This window comes from Lissotriton helveticus, chromosome 1_1 (genome assembly GCF_964261635.1).
Source record: "Lissotriton helveticus chromosome 1_1, aLisHel1.1, whole genome shotgun sequence".
In the NCBI taxonomy this organism is placed as follows: Eukaryota; Metazoa; Chordata; class Amphibia; order Caudata; family Salamandridae; genus Lissotriton; species Lissotriton helveticus.
This window is the reverse complement of record NC_136057.1, coordinates 1,855,209,088-1,855,225,681: the sequence shown is the minus strand read 5'-3', so window position 1 is coordinate 1,855,225,681 and position 16,594 is coordinate 1,855,209,088. Positions and strand designations below refer to the sequence as shown.

Here is a 16,594-nt window from a genome sequence, read left to right as displayed (position 1 = left end):
CAGATGTTTGGTATCAAACATCTGGTATTAATAAGCACATACTGATTCCAGTGTTGGATCTATTAATCCATGCTCCCAGAGGGAACCAGGAAGCCCTCTGAATAACTTCTTTTCAGATTCTGGTGCACTGACCATAGGCCTAATCGAGTTCACTCTCATATTAATATTCGCCATTTTCACATTTCTATTGAAATGTAAGGACCCCCAAATCCTGTGGGTCCTACAAACAACAGCCCTCATAAATAGCGATGTGAAGCTCTATACAAAGAGCCTCAGAATTCAGAATATATGGCTGAATATGACCCCCCCCCCCTTTCCAAGCAAGCTTCATATTAAACAGAATGGTGATAAAGCAAAGTTGGCCTTCAATGTCCTACATACAACTATCTGAGACAGCACCCAACTACTTCGCTCACTTTCTGTAGAAAAAGCATTTGATAGAGTCAATTGGAAATCCCTTAGGAAAACTTTAGCTAAATCTGATCTACAACCACCCACATTGTTACCAACAGATGTCAAGGAAACCACCCAATAACAGCTTTAGAACTTTTTTCGGGATAATAAGGTGCTTTGGGCTGCAAAGTCGATCCTCAACAGATCGTCTTAATGTGGGAGGTCGGGATCCCCCGACACCCAACAAATATGTACTTGCGACTATTTAGCAGCAGCTCTCGGATAGTTCTCCTCGACCAAGGATAAACCATGATGCAAGTTGGAACAGGTACTGTGTAGAATACCTCTGCATCACCTTCTATTGATACCCCCACAAACTAATGGCATAAAAGGGTTTATCTGTCCCCCATGACCCCGGTGAAGCGCAGACCAGACAATAAGCCAAGCATAACTGATAAGGATACTTGAGCTGAGCTGGTGGTCTGTTTGTTACACTAGTCTCCCTGTTTGACAATGGCATCCTAAAAAAGCAGAGAACAATGTTCACTAGGTATCTAGCTTTGAGCAAGAGATGTTTTCTGAATAATCTCTTACATTGGGCATGTTGGGAACTGGCAAAGGAGTGAGAGAGAACAGAAATTAAGAAGGCGGAGGAAATATCTGAGAGGGGGATGTCAGGCTATATACAGTTTATACAAACCTCTTGAAGTTAGTCAACTCTCAATCTCTCCCATGGTAAGATGATTTAGGAGCGGATACATCAGGAAGTTCATGGATATAACGTTGGCTTAGAGTAACTAATTCATCTATTCACACTCACTGCAAAGAGGGTGTGCCTATAAAGTGATGCAGTGCTGGTAACCAACTGTGGTCCAGTTGAAAGCTATGTATGGGGCTCTGATGTTTGGAGGAGATGGGGTGCAAAGAAGGGATCCCATTGACATATGTGGTGGGACTTGTGAGTGCATCAAGATCTACTGGAGGGAGCAACTGTGTCATATCAAAGACATCATGGGCATACAGTTTCAGTAGAACCCATGGACTGCCCCACTATGTAATGTAGATTAAGAAGGGTTATAACTGTTGTCCTAAACCATTTAGCATATCGACCTCATTTGAAACAACCTGATCTTGACCAATTAAGTGAAAGAGCTCAGCTCTCATACTTCCTCTAGAGGCGATCTTACCTCAGATGTCATAGTACAAGTGTGAAAATAGCAGTGAGACTGACTGGGGAGGAGGGTGGGATATATGTTAATCTACGAAAGGCACCAAAGCTGAAGAACTAGTGTTACAGGTAGCGACTAATTCCTTCTCCAGCATTTTGAAATTTCAAATATATTCATATGTTTGAACCATAATAGCAAGCAGTGTGTAACATTTGAAAACAGCGGGAAGTCTGCTCACTTTATTGACACAGGTTGCATTGGGTAGCACCGCTTGTTCCTCTGCCAAGCAGTAAAACCTGGTGAGGGTATGCATACTTATCCACATGGATGCATAGCAAATGCCCTTCAGAGACACTAGCATACAGTGCAGCTGTTGGTGTCATGCTTCTGGTAGAGTGCACACTCACTCTGCTCTAAAGTGGACACTTTGCCTTGTTGTGACAGAAGGTAATACAGGCAGACAGCCACCAAGCAAAGGCCTCGTTAGGACAACTTCCTGGATGGTCGAATGAGACAAATAATTGATTTGAAGAAGAAAAGTCCTTGGTTTTGTCTATAAATAACCTGATGTACATGTGGGCATAGCAAGTGTCAAGGACCTCTCTGCAGAAGTGGATGGATTGAGGGAGAAGATCTCAGGATGACAAGTTCATGCAAGTGAATGTCTCAACGGACTTTTGGCATTTGGGTTGGTCTGTAAAATTAACTTGCTTTCGGTTAAGCAAAGATATAGCTCTTTAGCAGTGAAACACTGCAATTCAATGTACTTGCTACGGTTAAAGAGAACAGAAAGAAAATATATTGTATCCTTTAAGCATCTGTTCGTGGCATGTGCTGCTGTAGATTCACATGCTGTGAAAACTCATGTCAACCATTTTTGGGCTTTGATGTGTGCAACGTTTTGATAATGATAATGATAATGCTATTTATAAAGCGCACAAATACCAAAAACGGTGTCTAGGCGCTAAGGACAACAAGCAACCTGCAATACGCCCCTCACTGAAACAACCAAGTTTTCAAGTTTTTTCTAAAACTCAGGAGGGAGCTGACATTCCTAATCTCTGATGGAAGAGAGTTCCACAGTTTGGAAGTACTGTACTGAAAGCTCCGCCCGCCCCAGTGCAAGGTCCGAATTTTGGGCACCACCAGCAATGTTGCTCCCGTTGAACGGAGCTGTCTAGCTGGCTGATACCACACAAAGAGATTCTGAAGAAAAGCTGGACCCTTCTGCATCAGAGTTTTATAGGCCACACAAACAGCCTTGAATTTGATTCGCTGCACCACTGGAAGCCAGTGAAGCTTCCGAATCTCCTTTGAAACAGATTTATACTGAAGCAGATTCAACAAAAGACGAGCCGCCGAATTTTGCACTACCTGGAGTTTCTTCAGACACTGCTTTTGGGCATTAAGATAAAGCCCATTGCAGTAATCCAACTATGACTGAATAAGGGAGGTAACCACCGTTTTCTGCGTATGTGCTGGGATATAGGGAAGTACCGTCGTAATTTTCTTTATGAGGAAGTGTGAGGCAGACACAATAGCATTAGTTGGTTGACCAAACTTAAGTCTGTTGTCTAACAACACACCCAGATTTTTTGTCTTCACCGTTGGGGTAGGTGGCACACCCATTTTTGCTGGCCACCAGAGATTACTCCAGGTGGGCTGTAGATTGCCGAAAATCAGAACTTCCGCCTTATCGGAATTCCACAAAGACTTTTTCAACTCACGATGTATGGTGAATCCACCCACCTATTGCTGGTAATGCGCATGGGCAATGGATCCATTGTTGTATTGTTTTTCCTGCACAGCGGATGAGGATGGAAATGGAACGTAGAGCTACAGAAGAAGATGGCCCTGGGAAGAAAGAAGCCAAAGGTTTCCAGGGAGGGGCTGTGAGCATGTGAATCTACAGGAATACATGCCACAAACAGGTGCTTACAGGGTAAGTAACATTTTCAGTTTCTGGCATGTGCAGCTGTAGATACATATGTTGGGCAAAGACTGTAGAGCAGTCATCACCTAAGCAGTGGCTAGCAAGAGGATGCAACAGAAGATTAAAATACTGTATATAGGACAGCTTGGCAAATGATAGTTTGTTGGCAAGCTAAGACGTTCACACAGAAATGCTTGGTGAAAATGCGTGGAGTAGACCACATAGCTGCTTTGCAGATGTCAGCCAACAAGAAAAGGTACAATTCTGATTACTCAACATTTAGAATCGTAAGAAGACGGGCTCACTTTGCTCTTATGTATAGTTGAAATTGAAGTGATGTTCTTAACTGTGCTATGGCGAGATAAAAGTGAAGTAAGTGAGTAAGAAGTGTGCAAGTGCTAATCAGTATATACATAAATAGTGAATGTGGAGGATGCACAGTTGATTGTTTTCAGCTTTAACAGAGTTGAAGGCTCCTGAATTACTTAAACACAGTACACTATTTTTGTGTCTACGTTTCAACCCTCTATGGTAATTTTACATGGTCATCATCAGGATGAAGAATAGGAAAGTAAGTTGTATATTTTCTAGTAGAACCATTCTACTGATGTAGTTGTGGTCATACTTTATCTTTTAGGGACCATTGTTTCCTTTATTACTGTACTACCCAGGCCCCAGGGTTACTCCTTGTTTTATGAATGTGTTGAGATGCCAGGCAGGGGCAGAAGGCACCCTGGGTGGGATAACGCTTAAGTCCTTCTATAAAAGCTATAATAACTGGAACACTGAAGAATGATATGTGTTCCCTGTTCTGAAGGTATGCAGCAACAGCAGCTAAATGAAGTCTAATGGAGGTGCAAGCGAGGAAAGATTGATGCAAGTGAAGCAGGTAACAGACAATATTTTTGACTGCTGTGAGGGAAGGGCTGATGTGCCTAGCAATATAGTAGTGCCCAAATATTTCCCATTTGGCTAAATAGCAGGCTCTTGAAGGCCTGCAGGCATCACTCAGGACAATCATACTGTCTGGGGGTAGGTTGAGGTTGCCAAATTGTAAGACCTAAGGAGCCAAATTGTAAGATCTAGGGAGCTAAATCGTAAAACGTACCTGCTTGTGGCAAGGGTGTCTCAGCGTGCTGTTGCTCTGCATGAGAAGGTCTGGCTTGCTGGGCAACTTTTCGTGAGGCACCATTGAGAGAGGTCGAGGAGGGTGGTGAACCAGGGCTGTCTGGCCCAGATAGGGACCACAAGGATGAGAGTGAGGATGTTTGTTAAAGCTTCTGAACCACAAACGGAAGTAGTGGGAGAATAAGCAAAGTGTAGGCAAATATCCCTGACCAGTTAATTCAAAGCATGCCCAAAGCCCATGGGTGTGGCACCTGGAGCCAAAGTTTGGGCATTTTGCGTTTTTGATGGTGGCAAACAGGACTCCTCTGAGTTCATGCAGCTCCTCTGAGAGCACATGCAACCTCAGTGCTCCTCTGAAATCGCATGCAGCCTTGATGCTCCTCTGAGCTCCTTGCTTCTTCAGTGGTATCCTAAACGCCTGTAACTTCATTGGTCCTGTGAGCCCCCTGCAACCTCTGTGCTCCTCTGAGCTCCCTACAGCCTCACTGCTCCTCTGGTTCCCCTGGAGCCTCACTGCTCCTCTGGTTCCCCTGGAGCCTCACTGCTCCTCTGGTTCCCCTGGAGCCTCACTGCTCCTCTGGTTCCCCTGGAGCCTCACTGCTCCCCTGGTTCCCCTGCATCCTCACTGCTCCCCTGTTTCCCCTGCAGCCTCACTGCTCCTCTGAGCCCTCTGAAACCTTTGTGCTCCTCTGAGCCCCCTGCAGCCTCTGCCCTACTCAGCCTCCTGCAGCCTCTGCGCTTCTCTGAGCCCCCTGCAGCCTCTGCGCTCCTCTGAGCCCCCTGCAGCATCTGAGCCCCCTGCCGCATCTGCGCTCCTCTGAGCCCCCTGCAGCCTCTGAGCCCCCTGCCGCCTCTGTGCTCCTCTGAGCCCCCTGCAGCCTCTGTTCTCCTCTGAGCCCCCTGCAGCCTCACTGCTCCTCTAAGCCCCCTGCAGCCTCACTGCTCCTCTAAGCCCCCTGCAGCCTCTGCGCTCCTCTGCGCCCCCTGCAGCCTCTGCGTTCCTCTGAGCCCCCTGCAGCCTCTGCGCTCCCCTGCGCTCCTCTGAGCCCCCTGCAGCCTCTGAGCCCCCCTGCAGCCTCTGTGCTCCTCTGAGCCCCCTGCAGCCTCTGAGCCCCCTGCAGCCTCTGTGCTCCTCTGAGCCCCCTGCAGAGTCATTGCTCCTCTGGTTCCCCTGCAACCTCACGGCTCCTCTGGTTCCCCTGCAGCCTCACGGCTCCTCTGGTTCCCTGCAGCCTCACTGCTCCTCTGGTTCCCCTGCAGCCTCACTGCTCCTCTGGTTCCCCTGCAGCCTCACTGCTCCTCTGGTTCCCCTGCAGCCTCACTGCTCCTCTGGTTCCCATGCAGCCTCACTGCTCCTCTGGTTCCCATGCAGCCTCACTGCTCCTCTGGTTCCCATGCAGCCTCACTGCTCCTCTGGTTCCCCTGCAGCCTCACTGCTCCTCTGGTTCCCCTGCAGCCTCTGCGCTTCTCTGAGCCCCCTGCAGCCTCTGCGCTCCTCTGAGCCCCTTGCAGCCTCTGCGCTCCTCTGAGCCCCCTGCAGCCTCTGCGCTCCTCTGAGCCCCCTGCAGCCTCTGCGCTCCTCTGAGCCCCCTGCAGCCTCTGCGCTCCTCTGAGCCCCCTGCAGCCTCTGCGCTCCTCTGAGCCCCCTGCAGCCTCTGCGCTCCTCTGAGCCCCCTGCAGCCTCTGCGCTCCTCTGAGCCCCCTGCAGCCTCTGCGCTCCTCTGAGCCCCCTGCAGCCTCTGCGCTCCTCTGAGCCCCCTGCAGCCTCTGCGCTCCTCTGAGCCCCCTGCAGCCTCTGCGCTCCTCTGAGCCCCCTGCAGCCTCTGCGCTCCTCTGAGCCCCCTGCAGCCTCTGCGCTCCTCCGAGCCCCCTGCAGCCTCTGTGCTCCTCTGAGACCCCTGCAGCCTCCGTGTTCTTCTGAGCCCCCTTCACTCAGTTCTCCTTTAAACCCCCCTGCAGCGTTAGTGCTCCTTTCAGCCTCCTGCAGCCTTTGTGCTCCTATGAGCCCGCTACAGCCTCAGTGCTCCTCTGAGCTCCCTGCAGGCTCACTGTTGTCCGGAGCTCCCTGCAGCCACAATTCTCCTATTAGTCCCAGTGCTCCTCTGAGCTACCCCCAGCCTTAGTGCTCCTCTGAGCTACCCCTCAGCCTCAGTGCTCCTCTGAGCTACCCCCAGCCTCAGTGCTCCTCTGAGGTACCCCCAGCCTCAGTGCTCCTCTGAGCTACCCCCTCAGCCTCTGCGCTCCTCTGACCCCCCTGCAGCCTCTGCGCGCCTCTGACCCCCCTGCAGCCTCTGTGCTCCTCTGAGCCCCCTGCAGCCTCACTGCTCCTCTGGTTCCCCTGCAGCCTCACTGCTCCTCTGGTTCCCCTGCAGCCTCACTGCTCCTCTGGTTCCCCTGCAGCCTCACTGCTCCTCTGGTTCCCCTGCAGCCTCACTGCTCCTCTGAGCCCCCTGCAGCCTCTGCGCTCCTCTGAGCCCCCTGCAGCCTCTGCGCTCCTCTGAGCCCCATGCAGCCTCTGCGCTCCTCTGAGCCCCCTGCAGCCTCTGCGCTCCTCTGAGCCCCCTGCAGCCTCTGGGCTCCTCTGAGCCCCCTGCAGCCTCTGGGCTCCTCTGAGCCCCCTGCAGCCTCTGGGCTCCTCTGAGCCCCCTGCAGCCTCACTGGTCCTCTGGTTCCCCTGCAGCCTCACAGCGCCTCTGGTTCCCCTGCAGCCTCACTGCTCCTCTGGTTCCCCTGCAGCCTCTGCGCTCCTCTGGTTCCCCTGCAGCCTCACTGCTCCTCTGGTTCCCCTGCAGCCTCACTGCTCCTCTGTTTCCCCTGCAGCCTCACTGCTCCTCTGTTTCCCCTACAACCTCACTGCTCCTCTGAGCCCCATGCAGCCTCTGAGCCCCATGCAGCCTCTGCGCTCCTCTGAGCCCCCTGCAGCCTCTGCGCTCCTCTGAGCCCCCTGCAGCCTCTGCGCTCCTCTGAGCCCCCTGCAGCCTCTGAGCCCCCTGCAGCCTCTGAGCCCCCTGCAGCCTCTGCGCTCCTCTGAGCCCCCTGCAGCCTCACTGCTCCTCTGAGCCCCCTGCAGCCTCACTGCTCCTCTGTTTCCCCTACAACCTCACTGCTCCTCTGAGCCCTCTGAAGCCTTTGTGCTCCTCTGAGCCCCCTGCAGCCTCTGCGCTCCTCTGAGCCCCCTGCAGCCTCTGCGCTCCTCTGAGCCCCCTGCAGCGTCTGAGCCCCCTGCAGCCTCTGCGCTCCTCTGAGCCCCCTGCAGCCTCTGCGCTCCTCTGAGCCCCCTGCAGCCTCTGCGCTCCTCTGAGCCCCCTGCAGCCTCTGCGCTCCTCTGAGCCCCCTGCAGCCTCTGTGCTCCTCTGAGCCCCCTGCAGCCTCTGTGCTCCTCTGAGCCCCCTGCAGCCTCTGTGCTCCTCTGAGCCCCCTGCAGTCAGTTCTCCTTTAAGCCCCCTGCAGCCTTTGTGCTCCTATGAGCCCGCTACAGCCTCAGTGCTCCTCTGAGCTCCCTGCAGGCTCACTGTTGTCCGGAGCTCCCTGCAGCCACAATTCTCCTATTAGTCCCAGTGCTCCTCTGATCTACCCCCAGCCTCAGTGCTCCTCTGAGCTACCCCTCAGCCTCAGTGCTCCTCTGAGCTACCCCCAGCCTCAGTGCTCCTCTGAGCTACCCCTCAGCCTCAGTGCTCCTCTGAGCTACCCTCAGCCTCAGTGCTCCTCTGAGCTACCCCTCAGCCCCAGTGCTCCTCTGAGCTCTATGCAACATCAGAGTAGCACTGAAGAATGGAAACGCTAAGAGAAATTTTCTGTCAAGCGAGGGTTGTTTCAAAAGAGAGATGAGTTTGGTGTTTTTCCATGGGTCATGAGAGAGTTGAGACATCATTGATGATGATGGGGCACCGATCCGATGTGGGATTGTGGCTGGGTATTACTAAGGAGAAAGATGAAGTATCACTGAGCATGGGCATAGGACCCTGATTGGGAATGCGGTTAGTCCCTGCTGAACGTCTTACTTATACGAAAATGTTAATTTGGCACAGACTAGTGCCTACACTATACTAATCCTGTATTGTACCTTTGTAATCACTCTATAAACCTTTTTTCCTTTTCTACCCCTCCCCAACCCTTCTCAATCCAAATAACTGACTAACATATACACCACTCAAATTACTTTCATGTTTCACCATACTAATTCAACACTAATCCTTATGGGTTCCATAGTAGAGTGCTACTCGCCGAAAAAAAAGCGCTTCAAAACCCCATCAGGGGTAGCAAGCGCTATATAAATGCAAACCTCTTTCCCTCTTCTATCCCACTAACTACCCTTCTATATCCAAATAACTGAATAACCTGCAGGATCCGAACAGGCCCAGCGTCTACACCGCGAGGCTTCGCCCCGGAGCTCTGTGAGAACATGTCTGAACCAGGAGGCAGGGAAAAAAACAAAAACAATCTAACAATGCAGCCGATGCCCAAGTGCATTACCAGCAATAGGTGGAGTAACCATGACCATGACTCTAAGACTTCACCGAAGAAAACCAATTTGCACAATTCCAGACCCAACACTAGGTGCCAGGAGTATGTACAACATGTGCATCTACAGCTATACACAACACAAACATGTGGGCGCCAAACAAAAGTGGTTTCAGGTATGCTTTATGCATGGATTCGAAGTAAAGGCAAAATCAATGTAAATATCCAGTATTTGTAAAGCGCAAACAATTACCCGAAGGTGTCAAGGTGCTGGGGGCCATCAGGAAGATTAAGAGAGCTATTGCCCAGTCACATGGTGCTGGGCTATGCTGATCTGCCACTGGCAATCGAACCGTGAGCCCCAGGGTTCCTGAGTCAGTCCCCCTGGCTGCTGCGCCTAACCTCATCCACTGTACCATAATCGGGCACTCAGAATGTTGGTACAGTGCTCTACTGTCAACTTCCTCAGTACTCTGGGAATGAGGGTAAAGGAGGAAAAAGGTATGCAAAGATAGTCTTTTATGTCATTGAAAGAACATTGCTTTGGACTGCATTTGATGAATCCTGCTGGTATAATGCTTATATTTCTTATTTCCCAGGGTGGTAAACAGATCTATAATTTGACTGATTCCACTGTTAAAACATGGCTGTGGTAGAGTTCCCACTTGAGGAAATCTGATCATGCTTGACAGATTATATCTGTCTCAAACTTGGCATCCTGGAAGATATTAGACTGCAATGTTCACCTTACTGATGTCGTCTCAGTCCTACAGCATCTGTGCGTCTTCTGACAAAGAAAAGGACCTCGCTCTTCCCTACTCTGGGATGTAGTATATCGAAATCCATCTGGATCAAGACCGCTTGATTTGCTCATCTCGGAAAGAACAACTGGTGACTTAGTCCGATGGCACGTCTCCAGAATGTTTGTGAAGTTCTATCTCTGCCTCGGATCTGCGGCCTCTTGTGGACAGCTCTTGCATGTGTGCATCATATCCTTCCAGTAACACATCTGTTGTCTTGATTATCCTGTTTGTTGAAGACTAGAACAGAAGACCTCTCAGGTTTTATAGGAACCTTCATGACACAAAAGCTTGTTCAAGCTCTCTGGTTAATTTCACTGTGTTGTTCTGTGAGCAAGTCACCCGTTTCAACTGAAGATACAGCTTCTGCCAAATAAGTCACATCCGAAGCCTACAGCATGGAATCAGTCTTATCTAAGATATCATGACACATAAGCTGGATCTGCATATCCTGATAGCCACTGACTGTTTTGAGCAAAATGCCTTTACCATGGCTGGGTATCTTGTTACTCTTCTGCTCAAGAGGGCAGCCTTCCCCAATTGATTGTGCAGAATTGCCCCTAGGAATCGCAAACTTTTCACAGGATTAACGGAAGACTTCAGTGTTCAAGGTCAGTCCTAATGCCTACAGCAGGCAGATGCGGGCTGCTGTGGAAACACAGGACTCTGTTTGATAGTGCCTTTACAAGACAGTCGTCCAAGTATGGATATAATAGGTGACCTTGTCTTCAAAGGAAAGCAGTAAATTGTGCCACGCTCTTAGTAAAGGTCCTGGGTGCAGACGTCAGTCCAAATGAAGGCACTATGACTTAATAATGCAGCCTTGCCACTGAAAATCGTAGGTTTTGTCTGTGATCTGAATGTATCTGGGTATGAGAATAGGCATTATGGAAGACCACAGAATTATTATTTTTCACAGATACACATGACCACCACTGCTCTAAATTTTTTCTTGAACAGAAAGAACCTGAAGCAGCTTGCTTAAGTGAAGCTCTCGCCTGGTTGTCCAGGAATCACGGATGTGTGTTTTGGGGGGGGAGGGTTGGGGGTAGGAGGGGGTGTCCCCTCTTTGCCAATTTTCTGCCGTAACCTTGGAGCAGATCTCTTCATCAGGAGTACCTTTGGCCGTAGCCCGCGTGTCTTGGACAAAAGTAAGGTCTTTCTTAGCCTCCATATTGAGAGAAGCTTCCCAGTAGGGCTGAGGTCTCTGAGCCACCTAAATGAGTGAAAAGGAGGGGCAAATGAATTTCTTGGGGATCATTCCTCATTTATTTCCATCTTGATGCTCTGCAGTGTCTAAAGTTTTTGTTTTGATTTCCTTCATGTAACAAAGTTGACTGAAGCCATCCCTGCTTATGCAAGACTGCTGCCCCAACTAGTTTAAGGAAACTTACATTGCAAACACACTGCAACGTCTAAGATGGCAGATGAAGCATCTGTACACTCCGTTATAATGGGTACTAAACTCTTCCCTTCTGTCCTCTCGTACAAGGTTGATAAGAGGGGAAATATCATGCCACATCTTGCATTCATATCCTTCCATGAAGACCTAGGAATTCGCAGCTTTTATGGATATTGCAGCTACAGAACAGATTTGGGCCTAAATAGCCTGTGCATCTACATTCCATCTGTCTGGAGAAGCAGAAGCTGGAGTGCCAGAGCTTTCTGATCTGTGCTGAGTTGCTGCTACACTGATGGAGTCATGCTTCGGGTGACCAGTCAAGCAAGATTGCACAGATTCTGGTGGCCTGTCCTTTTCCAAGTGATGTACGAGAGCCTGAAACGTGTATGCATTAATCTGAGACCATCCGACCGGGTGAAACCAAGGATTGGAATAGATATTGTGTTTTTGTGAGGCTTTCCCTTGAAGTCATGTACATTGTTGCTATAAAGGAAGCAGTTGGAAGGGCAATTTTTTTACTGCTGTTTCGATCAGGGCGCGAAAGCGGCATTTGTCATACGGATACAAGTCAGGTTTTAAAGGCAATTTGCTGCAATAATTATTAGGAATGAAGCCCTCCACTCATGTCCATCATCATAATGCACTTCCCCAAAATGTCTGCCTTCGTCCTTATCAAACATATAGTCAGATGTGCTAAATTGCACAATGCCCCTAGGTATCAGTGGGCCAGGGCACAAAACTTTATCTGGCATACTGGGAGCACACAGAGGTCTCTTGTTTTGCAGAGGTCGTGGCAGCAGAGGTGGTAGCATCCAGGGAGGAGGCGGTAGCATTGGTGTAGTTGGTGGCAGAGGCTGCTGCGAATGCAACCTCTGGAATGTGTCCTTCATGTGTTGTAACAGCCATTAATGTAACAGGGACCTGCATCATAGCTGGAACGTGTATGGACACCAGGGGTAAGAAGATCATAATCGGGCAGCCTGTGAAGTTGTGAGACTGATAGTCATACTCCTTATGACATTCTACCTGTGAATGAAAAGCAGCAATATAGCACATGTCCAAATGCGTAGACTAGAGGCTGTGTACAACATCTGTTACCAGTCGTTATCGAGGTAGTTATAGTTGAGATAGGCTTTGCATTCGGTTTTGAAGGGATAGTCGATAGTGGTTTCCTGCCCACTGACAGGGAACTACCCTTAGAGTTCATTGATGAGGTGCAAGTTGACGACAGGGCCTTTCTGGTCAACAGTAAATATTTGGTTTTCAAGGATTTCGGCGCCAAATCTGACTGGATGTCAGAAGTGCTGGATATTTAGTTCACTTTTCTGCACAGTTTGTTCTTCGCCCTTTTCTAGTGTGCTTTTGGAAGAAGTGTTTTTCAGATTATTTGGAAGAGCTAGATGCAGGCATAATATTCCAAAGAGAAGTGGTCATCCTCCCTGGAAAGGAGAATTTGGTTTCTTTCAAGCAAACAACGAGCCAGTTTCCTTTCTTGGTCCTTAAGCATCTTTGAAGAAATGGCCTTACAGATATCGCAGTGAGATGAGTCCTGATTGGGATAAGACAATACATGGTATTACTATGAGGATCATCACTGCCAGAAGTCCACCCAAGACCTAAACAGAGAGATCTTACCCCGTTGTCAGCCAGTGTCAATTGGTGACATTTGCCAGTTTTAGGATGAAAATCCCAGTAATCTGCTAAACACAACTCACACACTTAATGAGACCAGAAGTGGGGCTTGCCGAAGTCCAGGGAGGACAAACATTAGATCGAAAATGTGATCAATATAAAGCTAAACAGGTTTTAGGTCTGTACTCGGCAACATATAAAAAATTCATCAATTTACAGTAAAATCAATTATACTGGCATTTCTTATTTTAACACTGCCAACTCTCTTGCGCTTAGTAGTTCAGAAAGTGTCTGAATTTGTGTTGATCTGTACTGGGAAGGGAACCTGTACAATGCATTGGAAAATATTAACATTCACATTACATCTCATAAATAATGGCTCTTTCTTACAAGCTTTAGGAGTACTCCTAAGGCAGAATTGCGTTTTCTCAGCAACAGAACTTTATAATCATTACACATACTTCTACATACCCCCATTAAATATTTGGACAGGTCCATTCCAAACTGTGCTGGTCCCGCAGACAATACTACTCTCCCAAAAAAAGGGTGAGAGACAATTTGAACTGCACGAGGTGGCAGCTGTTGCTCCTTTTGTTGCTGGCTGGACAGTTCAATCATTTCTTGCATGAATCGTAAACCATCTTCAGCATCCACAGAGCTTGCAGCCTAAAAGATATATTTAATTTGTCTCAATGTTGCTGTATATGTTAAAACCATCAGGCCGCATGCTACGCCTGATAGATAAGAAAATCAAGCCAATACAATAGAGTACGGAGTTTGAAAAGCTAAACAAAATTAGGTTAGAAAAGCAGGCCGCACTGGAATACACATGTTTCTGGAGCTCAAGCAAACCCATTAAATGTTAGAAACAAAATGCATGCCTCACTAACAATAGGCATAAAGATAAGCTAAACTACCAATTAATGTCTCATTATGAGTATGGAGTGTAAAATACCAAACTAATGCGAGGAACGAAAGTTTCAAGCTCTTGAGACACTACTGTTCATGACGAGAGTGAGCCTTCAACAATGAAAGTCTTGGGCCACTATCTTGTGTTGATTCTGGCCGAGTGCTGAGGGCAATTTGTTTATTATGGGGCTTTTGCACTCTGGAGTACACTTTTTGAAATTTGTATATCCTTCCAACAACCTGGTGTCACCTAGACTAGATTATGTGAATGATATAAATAGGATTAGACAGTAGACGCTTGATTCATCAGTAATTAGAATTGTATGTCTATAAAGACACAGTCCTATGAGAATTAAAAGTTGTTTGTAATCCTAATGATACCCTTGTTCTTCATCATTAACTTTCACACCCTCTGCTCTCCAACCCCCTATTTTTAACGTTCAACAGAGCGATAAATTCTATATGACTTGACCCATATGTTCCAATAATAAGTAATTGCTGTTTCATTGGAAAGCGCCCAAACACCACCTGAAGTAGTGCTATAGAAAAAACGGTAAATAAAAATAAGGCACACAGTTGTCCAGCCGAGCCCACATTTAGGTAACTCCACACAAACACCTGCCTACATCCTGTTACCCGGCAGAAAAAAGCTGGAGTATAAAAAAAAAAGAAACAAAAGTAGTCTAACTTCTCCTGTCCCTCCAGCCCCCTCACCTCCACGCCACTCTCAGACTGAGCTAATATTACCCCCGGGGTATGTGTTCATAGGATCGTTCCTTTTGTCAGCAGAGTCAGACCTCCAGAGACACCACAGTGAGGTTTGCAATGTTCTTTCTTTTTACAATATGAAACTAAGGCGGTTTTGCTGACCCCAAGCAATTCCACATCAATAGGTGGTCTACAACACAAAAGCCAGCTCTGAGGCGGAGAATCAAACTTGCTTTTCATGGCAGCTAGAATTTCCACCCAGTAGAAATTAATGTGTGTGTGGTCCCACCATGTGTGCCTAATGAGTCCAAATACCAGTCAAGGACCGTATAATGCACCTCCCTGCCTGAGATGCTATTAGAATTTCTAGAGATGTCCTGCCAGAGGATTTCCCATTGCTCCTCTTCTACCCCTACTCCGGGATACTGTTCCAATGTGACTAACAGTGGGGTGAAACTCGGGGTTGGGGACTCAAGGAGCCGCTATACTTATCTGTCCCTTAGCGTGTCCATCTGTTTTCATGAATTATTTTAACGGGGTTACCTCTAGAGTTGTATCTCGTTTAATGGCTTAGTTTATAACCGGGTGCCTCAATTGAGTATATTGCTAAGTCACTTTCGTATTGGGTGAATATTTACTTGCATGATTTGTAGGACAGGAAGTCCTGTTCATGCAAGATATCCGAAATAGCACAGCACTACCTTTTTCCATTAATCAAACTGACCTTGGGCTAGTGCTGGCATAAAAGCAGGCTTATGGTGGAAAGAGGTGTTTGAGGAAGCAAAGGTTGTCAAACTACAGCATTCAGTAAGGGTATCCAAGACATTTAATGAAGGGTTTGTGGCAGTTCTAATGTAGGCATTAGGTAGTGTCCATCTTACCTGGTGTTCAAACGAAATCCCATATAGTTAAAGCTCTGCCCAAAGCAGCACTAGCTACATGCGCCCATGATTTATCTGTCTCTTCGAGGGACAAGTCTGTGATGACACGTTGCTGTGCAAACCTATAGTAAACTAGGATTTGGATAAGCCAGTCTAATCATACTGCTCAGCCTGATCAAATTTAACATCATTTTGATTACTGCAAAGAACTCTTTACAGATCCGAATTAGGAGTGTCTAGAAAAGGTATAACACCCATAGTAATATATTCATCTTGATTGTGTTAATTCTGCCAAACAATGGCAGAAAGATAGGAGACCATCTTTGATAATCACTGCGCAGAGGTGTAAGAAGTTGTGAGGCTATTGTTATCTCCATCTAAGCAAGGGTGAAGTTCAAGATATCCACCTTTGTGAGGTTTATCTTAAAGCCGACCTTTAAGTCGTAACTATAGCTGTAGCATAGAGTTATTTGCTGTTCCATACTTAGGAACACGTAGTCGGGAATAATGTGATTTTATGCTTATCTTGACCAAAGGGAATGTCCGTTATACTTCACTCTGCTCTTCTCTGTGCTACAAAAGCTTCAATGTGGAGAACAAACAGGGGAAACGAAGAATCCGTACCCTTTCTGTGTGCCTTTATCCAGACCAGAGTGAATGGGTGCGAAAGCTTCCTTTTCACTGTAAATTTCGAGGAGGAGACCTGTTAGCTGGCCATCATCACAGAAGCGCAGGTAGGTCCAAGCATGAATCTGTGCAAGGTTTTTGAGTAGAACTGCCAGTACACGGGTCTGAATACAATTTAAATAATGCTATAGGTTTGTAACAGTGCTACACAAACAAATGATGGCAGAATGCTGAATAAATCATACATTCACCCCCAGTCAAGAGATCTGGGTTAAATCTATCATTCTTTTGCTCACCATACAAGCCCAGTTTAGACCCAGCCATATGCAAATCAGTCTTGACCCTGTGCCTCATGGGAACAGTCCAGACCGAACTGCCAAGCCAGGTCCTCCCTGGACCGGAAACAAGCATTCTGGGACCGGTTTCTGGGTATTACCCATCATCAGCCAGGGTAGCTTGAATTCAGTGGCACAGTGAGTAAAGGACCCACATCTGGGCATACCATACCCATCCCACTTAGGTTGAAAAGTGCTACACAAACAAATGATGGA

The 16,594-nt window shown here is 47.8% G+C and overlaps 1 protein-coding gene across 1 annotated transcript in view; it reads right to left on the bottom strand.

Moving 5' to 3' along the window:
* EDEM3 (ER degradation enhancing alpha-mannosidase like protein 3) overlaps positions 1 to 16,594 on the bottom strand; it is a 501,369-nt gene that overhangs the window by 86,114 nt on the left and 398,661 nt on the right. The window contains exon 17 of the mRNA XM_078641446.1: positions 13,390 to 13,584. Within this exon, the coding sequence (XP_078497572.1) occupies positions 13,390 to 13,584 (195 nt within the window). The remainder of the gene's footprint in view (positions 1 to 13,389; positions 13,585 to 16,594) is intronic.